The sequence below is a fragment of the Hordeum vulgare genome, chromosome 4H (genome assembly GCF_904849725.1).
Source record: "Hordeum vulgare subsp. vulgare chromosome 4H, MorexV3_pseudomolecules_assembly, whole genome shotgun sequence".
Lineage (NCBI taxonomy): Eukaryota > Viridiplantae > Streptophyta > Magnoliopsida > Poales > Poaceae > Hordeum > Hordeum vulgare.
In genome coordinates, this window is record NC_058521.1 from 553,126,122 (window position 1) to 553,149,216 (window position 23,095).

The 23,095-nt window shown below is 45.0% G+C and overlaps 1 protein-coding gene across 1 annotated transcript; it reads right to left on the reverse strand.

Moving 5' to 3' along the window:
- Nucleotides 1–15,119: 15,119 nt before the first annotated feature.
- On the reverse strand, nucleotides 15,120–18,695 carry LOC123449464 (ras-related protein RABF1). Its single transcript, XM_045126701.1, has 8 exons — nucleotides 18,480–18,695; nucleotides 18,037–18,110; nucleotides 16,879–16,962; nucleotides 16,684–16,778; nucleotides 16,392–16,497; nucleotides 15,911–16,000; nucleotides 15,736–15,822; nucleotides 15,120–15,346 (listed from the first exon to the last, which is right to left on the reverse strand). The coding sequence occupies exons 1-8, from the start codon at nucleotides 18,502–18,504 to the stop codon at nucleotides 15,308–15,310; spliced, it is 600 nt and encodes a 199-aa protein (XP_044982636.1). The 5' UTR covers nucleotides 18,505–18,695; the 3' UTR covers nucleotides 15,120–15,307.
- Between the last annotated feature and the right edge of the window lie 4,400 nt (nucleotides 18,696–23,095).

Sequence of the window (23,095 nt, forward strand, 5' to 3'; positions counted from 1 at the left end):
GTTCGATCTGAGGAGCGAGGGATGGCGAGGACGATTTTTTTAGCAAGATCATCATATAATATCACCAATACATCTCGAATAATCTAGTTAATGCATAATCGAATATTATCAAATATTATCACTAATGCATCTCGAATATTATCATATAGTATCACTAATACAACTCAAATATTATCGAATAGTCCACTTGAATCACGGTTCCTAGTCAAACTGATCACCCAAAGAGATGACGTTGTACTGAGCCACGGCCGATGGACACCCAAAGAGAAGGAACAATCACATGATCATAGCTCGGATGAGATTCCTGAAGAACCTGCCAGGTATTGGAGAACCTAACGTCCATCGCAACCATGTAGCGACGGACGTGCTCCTCCTCCTCCTCGACACGGCGATGTACCACCTCCTCGGTGGTCGACATCCTCCGCACGGATAGTGGCCCACGGGACCACCACCAAAGAAGTTTCGGGTCGATGATGACCCAGATTCTTCACCAAGCTGCGCGCCCCAGAAGTTAGCACCTCCTAGTGCCACCCCGGTGGAGCCCAGTCCCGGACATGGTGCCTCTCAAACTGGTTGTTGACAATGAGGATGCGGGTCGGGCATCGTCTACGTCGAGAACAAGTTCTTATGAAAACAGAATTCCTATGCAATAATTATCATTTTATTATGCTACTCATATTTAATAAACTTTTACAACTATATAGTAGATACTCACATTTAATAAACTTTCACATTTTCCAAATAGGATATTAACAGGTTTTGAATACATGACAAACTTTTTTTGAGAATTTTTCATGCATTCAATGATTTTTTGAGCTAAATGATAATTAAAACAACTTAAAACAATTAAAACAAGAAGAAACTAGCTCTAAACCTATAAAGGACTAAAACATTACTATTTTGTTTAAAATCTAAATTTAATTAATCCTAAAAATACTCATATTAAACCTATTGATAAAAAATCTAATACAAAATAGCAGCAAAAAGATTCACTAAAAATCTATTTTAAACTAAAGTTATTCAAAAAATAATCATTCAAACCAATTTAATTGAATTTAAATTTAAACTACTCAAATATGGAAATTACAGGAGCTAACAGAAATTTTATAAAATTTGTGACCTAATGCAAAAAAATAATCACCTAAAAACAATAAATATTCTAGGAGATATTGCAAAACTAAAAATAGAAACTAATCTCTTAAATAAAAACAGAAAAAGGAAAGGGGGTGGCTCACAGCGGTGGTGAAGTCGATGACGACGGCGGCTCGGGCTCTAGGCTCGGGATGTCTCGGATGGTGGCTCATAGCGGTGGCGAGGTCGACGACTAATCCTGCTCCGGCAAGGTCGGCGGCAGGGCGTGTTGGAATTATGCCCTAGAGGCAATAATAAATATAGTTATTATTATAATTCTTGTATCAAGATAATCGTTTATTATCCATGCTATAATTGTATTGAATGAAGACTTATATACATGTGTGGATACATAGACAAAACACTGTCCCTAGCAAGCCTCTAGTTGGCTAGCCAGTTGATCAAAGATAGTCAGGGTCTTCTGATTATGAACAAGGTGTTGTTGCTTGATAACTGGATCACGTCATTAGGAGAATCACGTGATGGACTAGACCCAAACTAATAGACATAGCATATTGATCGTGTCATTTTGTTGCTATTGTTTTATGCGTGTCAAGTATTTGTTCCTTTGACCATGAGATCATATAACTCACTGACACCGGAGGAATGCTTTGTGTGTATCAAACGTCGCAACGTAACTGGGTGACTATAAAGATGCTCTACAGGTATCTCCGAAGGTGTTCTTTGAGTTAGTATGGATCGAGACTGGGATTTGTCACTCCGTGTGACGGAGAGGTATCTCGGGGCCCACTCGGTAATACAACATCACACACAAGCCTTGCAAGCAATGTGACTTAGTGTAAGTTGCGGGATCTTGTATTACGGAACGAGTAAAGAGACTTGCCGGTAAACGAGATTGAAATAAGTATGCGGATACTGACGATCGAATCTCGGGCAAGTAACATACCGAAGGACAAAGGGAATGACATACGGGATTATATGAATCCTTGGCACTGAGGTTCAAACGATAAGATCTTCGTAGAATATGTAGGATCCAATATGGGCATCCAGGTCCCGCTATTGGATATTGACCGAGGAGTCTCTCGGGTCATGTCTACATAGTTCTCAAACCCGCAGGGTCTGCACACTTAAGGTTCGACGTTGTTTTATGCGTATTTGAGTTATATGGTTGGTTACCGAATGTTGTTCGGAGTCCTGGATGAGATCACGGACGTCACGAGGGTTTCTGGAATGGTCCGTAAACGAAGATTGATATATAGGATGACCTCATTTGATTACCGGAAGGTTTTCGGAGTTACCGGGAATGTACCGGTAATGACGAATGGGTTCCGGGTGTTCACCGGGGGGGCAACCCACACCGGGGAAGCCCATAGGCCTTGGGGGTGGTGCACCAGCCCTTAGTGGGCTGGTGGGACAGCCCAAGAAGGCCCTATGCGCCATAAGAAGAAAATCAAAGAAAAAAGAAAAAAAAAAGAGGAGGTGGGAAAAGGGGGAAGGACTCCTCCTTCCAAACCTAGTTGGACTCGGTTTGGAAGGGGAGGGTTGCCCCCCTTCGCTCGGCCAAACCCCTTGGGGGTCCTTGGACCCCAAGGCAAGGCTCCCCCTCTTCCCCCTATATATACGGAGGTTTTAGGGCTGATTTGAGACAACTTTGCCACGGCAGCCCGACCACATATCTCCACGGTTTTACCTCCAGATCGCGTTTCTGCGGAGCTCGAGCGGAGCCCTGCTGAGATAAGATCATCACCAACCTCCGGAGCGCCGTCACGCTGCCGGAGAACTCATCTACCTCTCCGTCTCTCTTGTTGGATCAAGAAGGCCGAGATCATCGTCGAGCTGTACGTGTGCTGAACGCGGAGGTGCCGTCCGTTCCGCACTAGATCGTGGGACTGATCGCGGGACCGTTCGCGGGGAGGATCGAGAGACGTGAGGACATTCCACTACATCAGCCGCGTTCACTAACACTTCTGCTGTGCGGTCTACAAGGGTACGTAGATCGAATATCCCCTCTCGTAGATGGACATCACCATGATATGTCTTCGTGCGTGTAGGAAAATTTTTGTTTCCCATGCGACGTTCCCCAACAGTGGCATCATGAGCTAGGTTCATGCGTAGATGTCTTCTCGAGTAGAACACAAAAGTTTTTGTGGGCGGTGATGTGCGTTTTTCTGCCCTCCTTAGTCTTTTCTTGATTCCGCGGTATTGTTGGATTGAAGCGGCTTGGACCGACATTACTCGTACGCTTACGAGAGACTGGTTTCATCGCTACGAGTAACCTCGTTGCTCAAAGATGACTGGCAAGTGTCAGTTTCTCCAACTTTAGTTGAATCGGATTTGACCGAGGAGGTCCTTGTATAAGGTTAAATAGCAATTCATATATATCTATTGTGGTGTTTGCGTAAGTAAGATGCGATCCTACTAGATACCCATGGTCACCACGTAAAACATGCAACAACAAAATTAGAGGACGTCTAACTTGTTTTTGCAGGGTATGCTTGTGATGTGATATGGCCAACGATGTGATGTGATATATTGGATGTATGAGATGACCAGGTTGTAATAGATAATATCGACTTGCACGTCGATGGTACGGCAACCGGCACGAGCCAGAGGGTTGTCTTTAAACTAACGTTTGTGCTTGCACATGCGTTTACTATTTTGCTAGGATGTAGCTTTAGTAGTAATAGCATGAGTAGCACGACAACCCCGATGGCGACACGTTGATGGAGATCATGGTGTGGCGCCGGTGACAAGAAGATCGTGCCGGTGCTTTGGGGATGGAGATCAAGGAGCACGTGATGATGGCCATATCATGTCACTTATGAATTGCATGTGATGTTAATCCTTTTATGCACCTTATTTTGCTTAGAACGACGGTAGCATTATAAGGTGACCTCTCACTACAATTTCAAGACGAAATTGTGTTCTCCCCGACTGTGCATCGTTGCTACAGTTCGTCGTTTCGAGACACCACGTGATGATCGGGTGTGATAGACTCAACGTTCACATACAACGGGTGCAAAACAGTTGCACACACGGAACACTCGGGTTAAGCTTGACGAGCCTAGCATGTGCAGACATGGCCTCGGAACACATGAGACCGAAAGGTCGATCATGAATCATATAGATGATATGATTAGCATAGGGATGCTTACCACTGAAACTATACTCAACTCACGTGATGATCGGACTTGAGCTAGTATAAGTGGATCATGAACCACTCAAATGACTAGAGAGATGTACTTTTTGAGTGGGAGTTTAGCAAGTAATTTGATTAAGTTAAACTCTAATTATCTTGAACATAGTTTAAGTCCACTTTGAATATATTTGTGTTGTAGATCATGGCTCACGCGACAGTCACCCTAAATTTTAATACGTTCCTATAGAAATCTAAGTTGAAAGATGATGGAAGCAACTTTGTAGACTGGGCTCATAATCTTAAGCTAATCTTACAAGCTGGGAAGAAGGATTATGTCCTTAATGCTGCGCTAGGAAATGAACCACCCGCTACGGCTGACCAGGATGTTAAGAACGCTTGGTTAACACGTAAGGAGGACTACTCAGTAGTTCAATGTGCAGTCTTGTATGGCTTAGAACCGGGACTTCAACGTCGCTTTGAGCATCATGGAGCATTTGATATGTTCCAGGAGTTGAAGTTCATCTTTCAGAAGAACACCCGGATCGAGAGGTATGAGACCTCCGATAAATTCTATGCTTGCAAGATGGAGGAGAACTCGTCTGTCAGTGAACATGTGCTCAAAATGTCTGGGTACTCAAACCGTCTAGCTGAGCTGGGGATTGAACTCCCGCAAGAGGCTATCACTGACAGAATCCTTCAATCACTGCCGCCAAGCTATAAAGGCTTTGTGTTGAACTACAACATGCAAGGGATGAACAAGTCACCCGGCGAGTTGTTTGCGATGCTGAAAGTCGCAGAGTCTGAACTCCGTAAAGAGCATCAAGTGTTGATGGTGAATAAGACCACTAGTTTCAAGAGAAACGGCAAAGGCAAGAAGGGTAATTCAAAGAAGAGCGGCAAGCCTGTTGCCAATCCGATGAAGAAACCCAAAGCTGGACCTAAGCCTGAAACAGAGTGTTACTATTGCAAGGGTATGGGTCACTGGAAGCGCAACAGCCCCAAGTATCTGGCTGATAAGAAGGCGGCCAAAGAAAAATCAGGTATATTTGATATACATGTTATTGATTTGTACTTAACCGGCTCTCGTAGTAGTGCCTGGGTATTCTATACCGGTTATGTTTCTCATATTTGCAACTCGAAACAGGAACTGCAGAATAGACGAAGGCTGGCGAAAGACGAAGTGACGATGCGCGTAGGAAACGGTTCCAAGGTTGATGCAATCGCCGTCGACACAGTTTCACTTCAGTTACCATCAGGATTAGTTATGAACTTGAATCATTGTTATTTAGTGCCTGCGTTGAGAATGAACATTATATCTGGATCTTGTTTATTGCGAGACGATTACTCTTTTAAGTCAGAGAATAATGGTTGTTCTATTTCTATGAGTAACATCTTTTATGGTCATGCACCCAATGTGAGAGGACTGTTCATATTGAATCTTGATAGTGATACACACATACATAACATTGGGACCAAAAGAATTAGAGTTAACAATGATAGCGCCATATTTTTGTGGCACTGCCGCTTAGGTCATATTGGTGTAAAGCGCATGAAGAAACTCCATGTCAATGGACTTTTGGAGTCACTTGACTTTGATTCACTTGACACGTGCGAACCATGCCTCATGGGCAAGATGACTAAAACTCCGTTCTCCGGAACAATGGAGCGTGCAAGTGACTTGTTGGAAATCATACATACCGATGTGTGCGGTCCGATGAGCGTAGAGGCACGCGGCGGATATCGTTATTTTCTCACCTTCACTGACGATTTGAGTAGATATGGTTATGTCTACTTAAAGAAGCACAAGTCTGAAACATTTGAAAAGTTCAAGCAATTTCAGAGTGAAGTTGAAAATCATCGTAACAAGAAGATCAAGTTCCTACGGTCTGATCGTGGGGGTGAATATCTGAGTTTCGAGTTTGGTGATCACTTAAGACAATGTGGAATTGTTTCACAGTTGACACCGCCTGGAACACCACAGCGTAATGGTGTGTCCGAACGTCGTAATCGTACTTTATTAGAGATGGTGCGATCTATGATGTCTCTTACCGATTTGCCGTTATCGTTTTGGGGTTATGCATTAGAAACAGCTGCATTCACTTTAAATAGGGCACCATCAAAATCCGTTGAGACGACACCATACGAACTGTGGTATGGCAAAAGGCCAAAGTTGTCATTTCTTAAAGTTTGGGGATGTGATGCTTATGTCAAAAAGCTTCAGCCTGAAAAGCTGGAACCCAAAGCGGAAAAGTGCATCTTCATAGGTTACCCAAAAGAGACAGTTGGGTACACCTTCTATCTCAAATCCGAGGGCAAAGTGTTTGTTGCTAAAAACGGAGCTTTTCTCGAGAAGGAGTTTCTCTCGAGAGAACTGAGTGGGAGGAAGATAGAACTTGATGAGGTTGTCGAACCTCTCATCCCTCTAGATGGTGGCGCAGGGCAAGGGGAAACCTCTGTCATTGCAACGCCGGTTGAGGAGGAAGTTAATGATGATGATCATGAAACTCCGGTTCAAGTTCCTGTCGAACCACGCAGGTCGACGAGACCACGTGCTGCTCTAGAGTGGTACGGTAATCCCGTCATGTCAATCATGTTGTTAGAGAACAATGAACCTGCAAATTATGAAGAAGCGATGGTGGGCCCAGATTCCAACAAATGGCTAGAGGCCATGAAGTCCGAGATAGGATCCATGTATGAGAACAAAGTATGGACTTTGGAAGTACTACCTGAGGGCCGCAAGGCTATTCAGAACAAATGGATCTTTAAGAAGAAGACGGACGCTGACGGCAATGTGACCGTTTATAAAGCTCGACTTGTGGCAAAGGGTTTTTCACAAGTTCAAGGAGTTGACTACGATGAGACATTCTCACCCGTAGCGATGCTTAAGTCCGTCAGAATCATGTTAGCAATAGCTGCATTTTTCGATTATGAAATCTGGCAGATGGATGTCAAAACGGTGTTCCTTAACGGTTTCCTTAAGGAAGAGTTGTATATGATGCACCCCGAAGGTTTTGTCGATCCTAAGAATGCTAACAAGGTGTGCAAGCTCCAGCGATCCATTTATGGGCTGGTGCAAGCATCTCGGAGTTGGAACAAATGCTTTGATGAGGTGATCAAAGCATTTGGGTTTATACAAGTGGTTGGAGAATCTTGTATTTACAAGAAAGTGAGTGGGAGCTTTGTGGCGTTTCTAATATTATATGTGGATGACATATTGCTGATTGGAAACAACGTAGAGTTTTTGGAGAGCATAAAGGATTACTTGAATAAAAGTTTCTCTATGAAGGACCTAGGAGAAGCTGCTTACATTCTAGGCATTAAGATCTACAGGGATAGATCGAAATGCCTGATAGGACTTTCACAAAGCACATACCTTGATAAAGTTTTGAAGAGGTTCAAAATGGAACAGTCCAAGAAAGGGTTCTTGCCAGTTTTACAAGGTACAAGATTGAGTAAGACTCAGTGCCCAGCAACTGATGAGGATAGAGAGCATATGAGCATCGTCCCCTATGCTTCAGCCATAGGTTCTATCATGTATGCAATGATGTGCACTAGACCGGACGTTAGCTTGGCCATAAGTATGGCAGGCAGGTTCCAGAGTAATCCAGGAGTGGATCACTGGACGGCGGTCAAGAATATCCTGAAGTACCTGAAAAGGACTAAGGAGATGTTTCTCGTGTATGGAGGTGACGAAGAGCTCGCCGTAAAGGGTTACGTCGATGCAAGCTTTGACACAGATCCGGACGACTCTAAGTCGCAGACCGGATACGTATTTATTCTTAATGGGGGTGCGGTAAGCTGGTGCAGTTCCAAGCAAAGCGTCGTAGCAGATTCTACATGTGAAGCGGAATACATGGCTGCCTCGGAGGCGGCTAAGGAGGGTGTCTGGATGAAGCAGTTCATGACGGATCTTGGAGTAGTGCCAAGCGCACTGAATCCAATAACCTTGTTCTGTGACAACACGGGTGCCATTGCCCTAGCAAAGGAACCACGGTTTCACAAGAAGTCCAGACACATCAAACGACGCTTCAACCTCATCCGCGACTACGTCGAAGGGGAGGACGTAAATATATGAAAAGTGCACACGGATCTGAATGTAGCAGACCCGCTGACTAAACCTCTTCCACGGGCAAAGCATGATCAACACCAGAACTGTATGGGTGTTAGATTTATTACAATGTAATTCACATGATGATCTAAGGGCTAGATTATTGACTCTAGTGCAAGTGGGAGACTGTTGGAATTATGCCCTAGAGGCAATAATAAATACAGTTATTATTATAATTCCTGTATCAAGATAATCGTTTATTATCCATGCTATAATTGTATTGAATGAAGACTTATATACATGTGTCGATACATAGACAAAACACTGTCCCTAGTAAGCCTCTAGTTGGCTAGCCAGTTGATCAAAGATAGTCTGGGTCTTCTGATTATGAACAAGGTGTTGTTGCTTGATAACTGGATCACGTCATTAGGAGAATCATGTGATGGACTAGACCCAAACTAATAGACATAGCATATTGATCGTGTCATTTTCTTGCTACTGTTTTCTGCGTGTCAAGTATTTGTTCCTATGACCATGAGATCATATAACTCACTGACACCGGAGGAATGCTTTGTGTGTATCAAACGTCGCAACGTAACTAGGTGACTATAAAGATGCTCTACAGGTATCTCCGAAGGTGTTCGTTGAGTTAGTATGGATCGAGACTGGGATTTGTCACTCCGTGTGACGGAGAGGTATCTCGGGGCCCACTCGGTAATACAACATCACACACAAGCCTTGCAAGCAATGTGACTTAGTGTAAGTTGCGGGATCTTGTATTACGGAACGAGTAAAGAGATTTGCCGGTAAACGAGATTGAAATAGGTATGCGTATACTGACGATCGAATCTCGGGCAAGTAACATATCGAAGGACAAAGGGAATGACATACAGGATTATATGAATCCTTGGCACTGAGGTTCAAACGATAAGATCTTCATAGAATATGTAGGATCCAATATGGGCATCCAGGTCCCGCTATTGGATATTGACCGAGGAGTCTCTCGGGTCATGTCTACATAGTTCTCGAACCCGCAGGGTCTGCACACTTAAGGTTCGACGTTGTTTTATGCGTATTTGAGTTATATGGTTGGTTACCGAATGTTGTTCGGAGTCCCGGATGAGATCACGGACGTCAGGAGGGTTTCCGGAATGGTCCGAAAACGAAGATTGATATATAGGATGACCTCATTTGATTACCGAAAGGTTTTCGGAGTTACCGGGAATGTACCGGGAATGACGAATGGGTTCCGGGTGTTCACCGGGGGGGCAACCCACCCCGGGGAAGCCCATAGGCCTTGGGGGTGGCGCACCAGCCCTTAGTGGGCTGGTGGGACAGCCCAAGAAGGCCCTATGCGCCATAGGATGAAAATCAAAGAGAAAAGAAAAAAAAGAGGAGGTGGGAAAAGGGGGAAGGACTCCTCCTTCCAAACCTAGTTGGACTCGGTTTGGAAGGGGAGGGTTGCCCCCCTTGGCTCGGCCGAACCCCTTGGGGGTCCTTGGACCCCAAGGCAAGGCTCCCCCTCTTCCCCCTATATATACGGAGGTTTTAGGGCTGATTTGAGACAACTTTGCCACGGCAGCCCGACCACATATCTCCACGGTTTTTACCTCTAGATCGCGTTTCTATGGAGCTCGGGCGGAGCCCTGCTGAGATAAGATCATCACCAACCTCCGGAGCGCTGTCACGCTGCCGGAGAACTCATCTACCTCTCCGTCTCTCTTGCTGGATCAAGAAGGTCGAGATCATCGTTGAGCTATACGTGTGCTGAACGCGGAGGTGCCGTCCGTTCGGCACTAGATCGTGGGACTGATCGCGGGACGGTTCGCGGGGCGGATCAAGGGACGTGAGGACGTTCCACTACATCAACCGCGTTCACTAACGCTTCTGCTGTGCGGTCTACAAGGGTACGTAGATCGAATATCCCCTCTCGTAGATGGACATCACCATTTTAGGTCTTCGTGCGCGTAGGAAAATTTTGTTTCCCATGCGACGTTCCCCAACAGGGCGAGCTCGGGAACGACGACGACAGTGCAGAGCGACGACGACGAGTGGGGCGAGCTCAAGAACGGTGACGACGGCGGCGGAAGTGCGAAACGGCGAGGACGACATGATATTTTCCGGGGACACGTCGGAGGGGCGAGGGAGGCATGGAGGTTGCACAAGCGAAGGTGCAGATTGCCGTAGAAATGGGCAGCTTGGCGGCGTGTCGATCTGATCCTTCTCCCGGGTGGTGGCTGGCACGGGGACACGAGGCGCAGTTATATACACAAGCCCTTTAGTCGGGGCCAGTTCTTTTGGTGGCTTTTTTGAGCTTCTAGAATAAGATGCCCCCTACCCACTTTATTCTAGAATCTCAAATAGAAATATATTTTTAGAAGTCTACAAGTCAAGTCTTAATTAGTAGACTTCTAAAAAATAAATTTGATTGGGCTTCTAGAATAAACTGGGTAGGGGTAACTTATTCGAGCTTATTCTAGAAGCCAGCAAAAGAACTGGCGTCGCGGTTCCACCCACGAACGGCTCCAGCCACTAACCGCCACTAACCGGTACTAAAGGTCCTTCTTTTCGGCGGCCCAAATTATCCGCAGGAGAAGGAACCTTTAGTCCCGGCTAAAGGTAGCTTTTTCTTTTGTGTTTTGTTTTTCTAAACACAACAGTTTTTGTTTTTAGATTTTGAATAACTCTTAAAATATTTAGAGTTTTTGAGTGAATCTTTTTCCTTTAGGTCACAAAACTTATAAACTTTCTTTTAGTGCGAGTAGTTTTCAAATTTAAATAGTTTAAATTTAAATTTTTGAAATTTGTAGGAATCACTAGTTTGTGAATAACTTCAGTTTAAAAATAGATTTTTGAATGATTCTTTTCCTGCTACTTAATTTTAGTGTGTTTTATCAGTATGTTCAGTTTGGGAAATTTTAGGATATTTTAAATTGGTGTTTTAGTCAAAAACAAATTTTGTTTAGCCCTTACAGTTTTATACCTTTTTCTTTGTTTTAATTATTTGACAGATTCAATTTTACAAATTGAAACTAATTCTTATAAAATACATAACTATTTGAAACTAAACCAAATGGTTGATTAAAATTTATGTGGATTCATCTTGAAGATTTCTATCAACTATATAGTATCATTTTGACACGAAATTGCATAATTAATTTTGCACTTATTAATTTGAGAAACACTACAAATAAACTTTGAAAAAGGTTAAACTTGGCATGGTATCATCATTTCACCCATGTAGCATGTGTTAAAAAGTTGAAAGTGTTACGACAAAAACTGGATGCACTTCATGTACAAACTGGGCAATCCCTTTCGAAGTATGAGGGTTTGAGACGAAAACTCATCTCTTACAAAGGTATTTTATTTTTTAAACTTATTTCAACTCCACACTTTTTATACGTTCAATATGCACCATTCAAAGCCACATCATCAATTTTCAACCCTTTATTACTTCATTTTCTATTTTTATGCATTTAATGATATTTTTAAGCTAAATGACCCTGAAATTGAAAAGCACTACAAATAACCTCTAAAAAGGTTGAAATTTGACATGGTATCATCATTTCACCCACTTCTTCGCTATGAGAACGAAACCAAAGAAAAGAAGAACCGGAATTGGACACTCTAACAAATATCCAACTTTCATAACTGCTCCCACTAGTTGGATATCTTCATTGTTGATTCCCTCTATTGGTTTCTCGAGCTTGCACACTTCTTTCTTCTTCGAGTTCGACAAATACGATATTGCGCCGTATCTAGTCCCATCTCTAGTCTCTACTCTACCTAGGAATGCACGAACATCTAACAAATTTCTCGCTATCAATAGGTCGATTAATCTTCTTTCCAATACCCAAACTTGCATCCATCCTACATAAAAATTTGAGCAAACAATGAACTACAAATTGTGTCGAATCTGATGAACAACCAAATCAAAATAAGCACTCACCCCACCTTTTTGCACTTCAAGAACAACCATCTGGGGTGTTCCAGCATGGTTGAAACTCATAACACCCATCTCGGGTGTTCCGGCATGGTTGAAACACTACGTCGGGCCGGCTGCCACCTCCTGCCACACCGGCTGCATCGGGCCGGCTACCGGCTCCGGCCGCATCAGACGTGCCACCTGCGTCGGGCCGGCTACTGGCTCCGGCCGCATCGGCCTCGCCGCCTGCCTCGGGTCGGCTGCGTCTGGTTGGATCTCGGCTCCGGCTGCCTCGAGCCGGCTACCAGCTCCGGCTCCATCGGGCTTGTCGCCTGCCTCGGGCCGCCTGCCGGCTACTCAGCCGCCGCCACCCAGCCTCCACCGAGCGACGTCCCCGACCTCGCGCGCGATCAGATTGATCACCCGCATGCGCCGATCCGCATTATCTACGTCGTGCGACCGATTTGGCATGTCGCTTGCGCGCGCGCCCGCACGTCCCTGTGAAGACTGTCCCAAGTAAAGCGTGCCCCTCCATCGATCGAGCATCGGGCTGCCACTGCATCGCCCAACCGGGCCGCAGCGCCGCCACCCTATGGTTCTCCCCTCGGCTGCATTGCCACGCACGGCCACTACGCCGCCCCATCGGGTCGTCGCGTTGTGGCACGCGGTCTATGCCGCCGCCCCGAGGTCTTCCCGTCGTCCCCCGGCCCGCACGATGCCGCTTCGTCCCCCCTTCGGGTCGTAGCCACGCGGCGCACGGTCCACTCCGTCGTCCCCGCGCGTCGACTTCCTATGGTATGCGTCGCGCCGTCTCCTTTGGCGCGGAAACGTCATCGTCTGCGCCGGTCTTTGTCACGTTGTCGGGTTCTTCCTCGCCTACTTCGAGCATCGCCACCGCGTACCTACCCAATCATTGCCGCCGCCGTCAGGCCGCCGCCGCCGCTATCCTTTGGCGTCGCAGCTCGCTCAACCGAGTCGCACCGCCCGTCCACCTCCTTCATCTTCGTCCAGCACCAGCTCCTCGCCAGCGTCGACGTCGTCTACCCCGACTCCTCGACATGACGTCCAGCTTGTGCAGGTACCCCGTCTCCGCATGCCCGGTGCTGGCAATATCGACATGTGCCTTCGTCCCCGGTGTGTTCCCAGGCCTGGCAAGCCTGGAGCTACACATCGTCAACATCGACTTCGTCTGTCTACGCATGCGCGGTGCTGGCAACACCGATGCGTGCCTTCGTCCACGATGTGTCCTCGGGCTTGGCAAACCCGACGCGACGCGTCGTCAACTATGCCTTGTTCCCGGCGCACCACTTCTTCAACATCACTCCACCCCATGACTAACTCGGCGCCTCCTTGCACCCGTGGCTCCTCGGTGACTTCCTCGACACTGGCTACCCCGACTCGACATCGACCACAGCGTTCTTTGCACGGCTACCTCGACCAGGGATACACCACCCTACGCTCTCGGCTACCTCGACATCGGCACAAAGGGCTACCGCCTAGCTTGCGCAACCTCATAGGTTTCCACTTCAGCCACAACTACCGCGATGCATCGACCGTTACAACTGTGGGGGGATAACCGTTGGCTTACCTTCGAATTCTTCTCCAGTCTCACGGTGTGTGTCGCTACCGTTGTGACCGCGGGGGGATGTTGAGTATATTGATTAGTTAGGAAAGATAAGATAGACTAGAAATTATTCTGGCTTGTCTTGTAATCCAAGCTAAGGCAATACAATAACTATTGCACCAATTCTCTATTCCCTTCAACACGTATAATCGTGTGTGCTTGAGGCCACCATAACATGTTCTGATCCATAAGAAAAACAAATATGTATATTATTAGGGGGTTGTTACACGTCCATCGGCGGATTTTAGTAAACATCCATCACCTTAATAGCCGTTGGATGTACGTCGCAGCCATCCGATCTGTCGCCTCCCTGCACCCAAAAATTCTGAAACAACGATCGAGTTTCATTAAATTTCTGAAACAACGATCGAGTTTCAGAAATAATGACTTTGTTACAGAAGTTTTTTTTTTGACTTTGTGCAAAATAGGTACTGTTTGCGAAAGAAAAATTTTCAACAAATATCGTGTTGCAGAAATTTTTTGCAACAAAGATCGGGTTGCAGAACTCAGTTGTGGAGCAGGCCGGCGGCGGAGGGTGGCGGCAGGGCCGCGAGCAAGCCGACGGCGGAGGGACGCATGGCAGGTCGACTAGGTCGCGGGCGGGCAACAGGGCCGCGGTGGGCCGACGACGGAGGGCGCGCAGGGCCGCAACAGGCCGGCGGCGGAGCTCCACGCAGACAACGGCGCGAGGTCGTCGGGCCAAGGCCGATGCGGAGGCACGGACTAGGCAGTTTGTGAAACAACTACCCAGCTTCAAAAAATCATTGGATGCGGGATGGAGAAAGATCGACGGATGAGAAGGCGGTGGACTGATTGTCCGGATCCGCCGGTGAAAGATAAGAGTTTTCCATATAGAATCGTCGCTGGGCTGCCTGCAAGGCAGTGGATTGTCAATCCACCATGCGCGGGTTCAATTCCCGTCGTTCGCCCACCGCACTATTGCAAATTTCAAAAATGCAATTTTTCATATTCCTAGTTACGTATTTACTTACGGCGACGAAGAATAAGGCTATTGGCTGACATGGCTGCCGGTAGTTGCAAGCGGGGAGGCCAAGGGGTCCTGCGGCGTGTGTGAAATAATCCAACGACTGAAACCTCGCATCAGACAACGCACAAGGCGACTTATAAAGGGAGAGGATCAGTCAGATGATGGGTAGCATCCATTATTATTATATTTTGCGGGTAACAAATATGGATATTATTATTTGGTCGATCTAATAAATATATTTATACTGGAGTTATGGGCAGCAATTTAACAGCTAGGCAAGCTATGGACCATCTCCAGAAGATCTATCCACAGTTAACACCATTTATTTGCGCAATACTTGCACTTAACACGATGAAATATAAGCTAGCTTTACATTATCCTCAATTTCCAATCAAATGCTCAGTTTAACCTCGAGCATTTAAATGCATTACATGGTACAGACTTGCGCGTGTCACTCCATCTCAATATAGTACACGAGAGCTATTTATTTATCAAGACGTTGTTGGCTTGGGCAACCTCTTCGCGATTTCCTGTCCCATGAACAAAATATTATTAGGTGTGTTGACGACAACAAAAAAAGTACACATATGAATCGTTTGGAAGAACATGTACGTCATACTGTCTGCCAAAATTCAACTGAGAACGAGCATATCAAAATGAGATGGTTATGGATTGACACTGATGATCTGATGCAGTTTCTTTCCATTTGATGATTGATCCTAATGATTTGTTTCACGGGAAACTTCGAAAATTCAAGGAATTCAAGGATATATTATGCTGCTTCCTACTAGCATGATTGCTTTGCAAGAATACCAATAGCAATTATCAGTTTATCAGTGTTTGTTATGTTGCTAACTTTCCTTGTTTCTTTACACTTTTGCATGACGCAAAGATAAATAGCCTACTCTTGAGGGCATACCTCAAATACTTGATTTATATTATCAGATGTTTTTGCTGACGTCTCCATGAATAACATACTGTTCTTCTCTGCATACTCTTGTGCCTCCTACAGAAAGTGTACAGTGTCCTCAGATATTTCTAAAGCACATTAAATATTTATTATCCCAACTTCACTGTTAAGTGTAAAACAGTACCTGAGAAGGTACGCTTCGACTTTCATGTAGATCAGCTTTATTACCAACCAAAACCATGACAATACCAGGATTACCATGTTTTTGAAGTTCCTGCAGGATACGAAATAGAAAAAGCAAATTATCAATACAAACAATTCAGTCTCAGACAAAAAATAAAACAGTGGGAAGGATAACTGAATTCACAACTCTATGATAGTCCAATATAATCAACAAAATAAGATGATAATCATATTTGCAAGGTCCGCGCAGAAGTAAATCGCAAGCACTTCGATTATGCTCACTTCCAATGTTGTTAAGTGGTAATTCTTCAAATAGAGGATGGTAATCTCCAATATATTTCTAGTCTATCAGCAGTCTTACGGTACAATACAGGCCTTCATTACAGTAGAGTTTTGAGCACATATACAAATCCAGCACTGAAGGAAAGACCAACAAAATCGACATGTAAAACATCAGAATAAAGAGGCTTAGCATTGATTACCTTCACCCAATATTGTGCTTTCTTAAATGATTCTGGGCTAGTTATGTCATAGACAACAACCGCAGCAGCAGCTCCTCTGTAGTAAAGAGGTGCCAAGGCAGCATATCTAAAATTGAAAAGTTATCACATTAGCCCTGATTTATTGGTTGAAAAAGAAATGCAAGTGGGTGCAACCAAGTAAAAAACTCATGCGACATATTACTAAGCCTGTGGAGAAAAGATAAACAATGTTCTCACTTCATCAACGACATGATCCTAACGTTATAGGATAACTAGAGCACCAGATATGTACCTCTCTTGTCCAGCAGTATCCCAGATTTCAAACTTCACTATTGTCGAATCCTCCAACGCCAATGTTTGTGATAAAAATGATGCACCAACAGTTACCTAAAATTATTTACAAATAAGTTAAAAAAAACAATGGAGCCTGTGGAGCGAGGGAATTGATCTAAGGTGGAAGTAACATTTTCATTTGCAGCTCAGTCACCTTGGAAGTTGGATCGAACTGACCGCGAACAAAGCGAAGAACGATGCAGCTTTTTCCAACACCAGAGTCTCCGAGCAATACCAACTGCAGCATGAAGACAATGGAAACATCAAACAGAGTCGTAAATTATAATTAGGCACAGTAAAATGTGCCAACAATGCAATGAATGGGTTGATTGACATAAACAGAGTGCGCAATCATCCATATGCATAAATACGAAGCAACTACCAAGTTTGCTAACTTTCTAGTTCATTTCTTCTTTTTGGCTCAGGTTTTTGCTCTCTTAAGTAGGTTTGCTAGTTTCTGGTTTGTTGTTCTTTTGGTACTCTGGTGCAGAAATATTTCTGCTTCTGTTATATCAGACGTCCCACTATCAAGAGAGAATCACATTCACAGAATGAACAAAATAGGAGTCGCTCTAAACAACAAGACTACTGTAACATATTTTATATAAAATGAGAAAATGTTTCACACAAAGCATGTAACTGCAACAAATGGTAAAGCTTACATCCCATGTGGATTATATTGATTGCAATAACATGCAAACAAGCGTAATGCAGCACCTTGGTCATGGACTATGCCTATTAAAAAAAACACACACACACGAAACAAGCTAAATGTATGCACATATTGGAAGCATGAGTATTACTCAGAATAGTGGTACCGATATGCTCATTAGACCACAACAATTGTGAATTAATTAGAGCAGTTGACAGCCTTTTATTTCATTCGACATTCGCCACAGATATAAACAAATTAGTCCAGTACGACCGAAGATATCCTACATTTCAAATATTGAGCTGAGCAATTACATATTTCCCACCTTGTATACTAGAGCTTCTCCACAATAAAATTATTTCATGTTTCACACATATGCCAGAAAATATAGGTGTTACAGTACAAACAAGTAGACAATACAACCGCAATTAACATATTTCTAATGTATTTTACTGAAGATTGCAGGGGGGGAACTATGTTTGGAATGCTGTTTCAGGGATTTCGTATATCTGAATCTGGAAAGTGGCCATCCTGTCTATAATACCGTACCGTACAATGGGGTGGCTCTAATGTCGTACGAATGCACAACCACAATACAATTGCTTGTGCTGATACCGCAAGCAATGTGAATAAAGGCAGCCAAAAGGATAGAAGGAGTACCTTGGCACGCAAGTCGTTTGAATCGGTGGCGGAAGAGCTACCGTTGATATTGTTCAGCCCTCCAGTGCTTCTAGCTGAAAGACAAAAATAGGTGTGTGCTCAAACATGACGCTAAAGTGAGCAAGCGCCTAATTCTTCTGCCCCAGCTACAAACTCTCCCAATCCCCACTGATACGCACCCACATACCGACCGCGGACGCACCGCTCCAAGCAATCATACAAATCTACCACTAAGCAGCGCTCCAAACCCTAGAAACTAAGAAAATGTGCGTGCGGCCGAACGACCGACGCCGTGGCCCGGGGCGCTAATCGAGGTCCAAATTAAACCCCCCACAGAACATCACCGAACCTCCGACCTAAGCTCGGGCGACCACAGCAGCGGCATCAGAGCGTGCCCGGCGAATCCCATCGAGAAGGAGGGGCAGAGGGGCACGCGAACCGACCTGGCGCGGAGGAGGAGCAGCCCATGGCCGGCGCCTTCGGCCGGGTCCGCGCGAAGTCGACGGGGAGCGGTGGCGATCGGCGGGGAGGGGGAGGGGGCGGATCGATCCGGCGGTTGCGCTGTCCTCCTCGGTTCGCTCGCTCGCTCGCTCGCAGTCGCAGGCAAGGCACAGTTCGTTTGTTGGTCCGGTCGAGGGCTCTGTCTGTCGTCGTGCTCGTGTCGCACGAGATGCGATGCTTTGCTGCTCGGGGAGTCGTTGCCCACCCGGGCTCCGTCTGTCAGTCTCACGCCGTGCGGAATCCAAGTTCCTTTAATTGTTTCTATTATTATCCGAAATCTATTTTTGTTTTTGAGTAAATCCGAAATTTATTATGCTTGACTAGGTTTTTTCTAGACAAGCTTTTTTTTAGAAAACTCGCCAAGCTTTATTGATTCAATAGGAATATTTATAGATACAACTTTGGGTCATTAGGATTGTCAAACCAAATATGTCTACCTAATCCTAGATTACAGGAGAACTTGGCGAGGTTATCAGCCTCGAAATTAAAATTTCTACGTTCAAAAGAGGAATAACACATAGGGAAGCTAGATTTGCACCCTATTATTTCATGAATGATAGCTGCATGAGGGTCACCTATCCCTTGGTTGATATCGTTGATCACCCCTTGACAATATGAAGCCACCATTATCCTCTCAAGACCGAGATCCTGTGCCATAGAGATTCCCTGCATGCATAGGTCTCCAAAATCACTGGATCAAACACACCTTGAAGGACTACAGCCGACGAGCCTAAGTAAGCTCCCTAGGTCACGGCATACCGCAACAACCGCTCATCTATATTTGTTCCTTGCCATCGCTCCATCAACATTGATTTTTACATAGTTCTCTCGAGGGGGGAGCCACCTTTCCACGGCGTCAACAGGGTCACGAACAATGGGAGGTTGTCGTGTGCCATTGATCGGAGTTAGCCCCAGATCATGGATGTAGGAATTCACAAAAGCTACAGTCTGCATAGGACTATGAAGATACCCTCATGGGTCGCTTTCCTTCGTGCATACCAGATTGACCATAGAGTCACCGCCAATTTAGTGATTAAGTCCAGTGTGTCATAGAGCTCGAACATCCAGTGTTTAGCTCTAGGCTCCTCATTGTCGACCATTTTTTCCACCATCTCCTCATCTGATAATGCCCAGACACTTCTAGACATTGTGCAAGAAAGAAGCGCATGTCTCCATGAATCCTCACACCCACAGAGGGGACAAGCATCTTGGGTGGACATGTTCCTATGATGTAAAACATCGGTCGTAGGTGGCGAGTGCCTAGCGAGTCTCCACGAAAAGACTTTGAGTTTTGATGGCACCTTTCGACTCCAGAGGGACGTCCAAGATTTTTCTTCGACTTCGAAAATCGATGAACCTCGAATTCCCTCCAGCCAATTCTCTCGCTGAAGCTTTCTTTTTGCTAGGAACTTGTAAGCTGAACTCACCGAAAATTTACCCTTCTTGTCCGGAGCCCAGGCCCAAAAATCCTCCACATTGCTGGTGCACACCGGGATTTTCAGAATAGCTTCTGCATCAATTGGTAAGAAAATTGAACGAACCAAGTCTACATTCCATGATGCACTTGCGGACAGCAGCAAATCTGAGACCATGTTCGGAGGGTTCGGTATTAGTGAGGTTATGGGCCTTGGTGGTGTTTCTTTGGGGATCCAGTTATCCTCCCAAATGTTGGTGGTACGGTCGTTACCAATCCTACAAATAACTCCCTGGTTAAGCATGTCCGAGCCCTCAATGATGGCCCTCCAAATCTGAGACGGACGAGACCCCAATTCAGCTTCAAGAATGGTCCTATTGGGAAAATATGACGCCTTAAGAATCCTTGAACTCAAGGTTGAAGGTTCTTGCATGATTCTCCAAGATTGTCTTGCAAGTAATGCATGGTTAAGTAATTCCAAGTCCCTAAATCCAAGCCCTCCTAAATATTTCGGTTGTGTCATTATTTCCCAAGAGACCCAAGCAAGTTTTCGCTCCCCCTGTTTGCAGCCCCACCAAAACTTCCTTATGGTGGATTTTATATGATCACATAGACCTCTAGGAAGTTTGAAACATGACATAGAGAAGACCGGAATTGCCTGAGCCACTGATTTTATGAGTACCTCTTTTCCTCCCGCATAGAGACACTTTCTCATCCATCCCTTCATCTTATCCCATACACGATCACTCGAATATTTAAAGGATCCCTTTATTGAGTGTCCAACGTCAGTTGGCATCCCTAGGTATTTGTCACTCAAGGATTCGTTGGGAACATGCACGTAGCCATTGATTGCCTCTTTCACAATCTGTGGACAAGCCTTACTGAAAAAAATAGATGATTTGTCCCTATTGATTCTCTGTCATGAAGCCAGACAATAAGTATCCAAAAGGTGTGACACTGTTGATGTGCAACTATTCCTGACTTGATGCCTCCACGGCAACGGAGCCAGAAAAGAGATGCTCCCAATTGCTCAACAATTAGAAATTGTCTTGCAATAGCCCACCAGCGCGTGGGATCGAGGCAGTTTTCGAGGGTAGAGTATTCAACCCAAATTTGTTGGTTCGCGCGACGGGAAGTGAAAAAATATTCTCAAGTGTTAGCAGTTGAATGTGTCAGATTCAACCACACCTGAAAGATTAGTATCTGCAAGCAAAGTGTCAACAACAAAGTAGTATGATAACAACGGTGCCAGAAACGATCTGTTGACGACATACTATTCCTAACTGTTGTATCAATGGCGCCAGAAAAGTATTGTAGCAAGTAGCAGCAGTGTAACGAGTAACAGCAGTGGCAAGGAACAGAAGTAGCAAGTAGCAACAGTAGCAAGTAACAGCAGTAGCAAGTAGCAGTAGAGCAAAGCAAGTAACAACAGCAACAAGTAACAGTAGCAGCAACAGTAGTAACAGCAGCAGAGCAAAACAAGTAACAGTAGCAGTGGGACAAACTCGTAGGCAATGGGTCGGTGATTTGTCGGATGATATTCATCATGCAACAGTTATAACACAGAGAGATATGTGTCTAGCTCCCGTTCGTCAATGTGATGTAGGCATGCATTCCGTGTGTCGTCATACGTGCTTAGGGAAAAGAACTTGCATGACATCTATTGTCCATCCCTCCCGTGAAAGCGGGGTCCAAAAGGATACTACGAGATATTAAGGTTCTCCTTTTAATAAAGAACCAGACCAACGCATTAGCACTTGGTGAACACATGAACTCCTCAAACTATGGTCATCATCGGGAGTGGTTCCGGTTATTGTCACTCCGGGGTTGCCGGATCATAACACATAGTAGGTAACTACAACTTGCAAGATCGGATCTAAAACACACATATATTGGTGACAACATAATAATTTCAGATCTGAAATCATGGCACTCGGGCCCTAGTGACAAGCATTAAGCATGGCAAAGTAGTAGCAACATCAATCTCAGAACATAGTGGATACTAGGGACCAATCCCCGTCAAAACTAACTCGATTACATGATAGATCTCATCCTACTAATCACCGCCCAGCGAGCCTACGAATAGATTACTCACGAATGATGAAGAGCTTCATAGAATTGGAGAGGGAAGAAGGTTGATGATGACGATGACGACGATTTCCCCTCTCCGGAGCCCAAAACGGACTCCAGATCTGCCCTCCAGATGAAGAACAGGGTGTGGCGGCGCCTCCGTATCGCAAACGCGATTAAATCTTCTCTTCTGATTTTTTCGGGACGAAAGGGAATAAATAGAGCCGAGTTTGGGGGCAGCAGAGCCACGTGGGCCCCACAAGCTTGGTTGCCGCGACCAGGGGGGTGGCCGCGATGACACGGCTTGTGGCCCACTGGCCCGTCCCCTCCGGTGGATCTTTGCGCAGGTATTTTTCATATTTTCTAGAAATATTCTCCGTAAATTTTCAGGACGTTCCGAGAACTTCCATTTCTGCACAAAAACAACACCATGGCAATTCTACTGAAAACAGCGTTAGTCCGGGTTAGTTCCATTCAAATCATGCAAATTAGAGTCCAAAACAAGGGCAAAAGAGTTTGGAAAAGTAGATACGATGGAGATGTATCAACTCCCCCAAGCTTAAAACCTTGCTTGTCCTCAAGCAACTCAGTTGACAAACTGAAATAGAAAGAAAAACTTTGACAAACTCTGTTTGATCTTGTTGTTGCAACTATGTTTAACTCATGACCAGAATTTCAGCAAGATCACAAGTTAACCACATAAGCAAGTGACACAAAGGTCTCACGATAAACTAATATCAATGGCATAATCAGCTAGCGAGCAAATAATAATGAGTTTCAGATACCAACAATTCAATCAAAACAAGCATGATGCAATATGAATAGGTGGTATCTCGCTAGCTCTTTCTGAGACCGCAAAACATAAATGCAGAGCACTTTCAAAGATCAAGGGCTCACTAAACATTGTAATTCATAGCAACGAAGATCCAGTCATAGTCATACTCAATATCAATCAAAAGCAAAGCATAAAAATGAGAGAGGTGCTCTCTAATTGGTGCTTTTATAAGAAGAGGATGACTCAACGGGAAAATAAATAGACAGGCCCTTCGCAGAGGGAAGCATTGATTTGCAGAG

What these genes read in the sequence shown, in the direction of transcription:
- LOC123449464 (XM_045126701.1), bottom strand. Translation starts at nt 18,504, where the DNA reads ATGGGCTGCTCCTCCTCCGCGCCAG. An exon ending in GTCGAAGCGTACCTTCTCAG is followed by an intron (nt 15,823 to 15,910) that starts GTACTGTTTTAC and finishes CACTTTCTGTAG; the next exon opens with GAGGCACAAGAGTATGCAGA. An exon ending in ATATAAATCAAGTATTTGAG is followed by an intron (nt 15,347 to 15,735) that starts GTATGCCCTCAA and finishes TTCATGGGACAG; the next exon opens with GAAATCGCGAAGAGGTTGCC.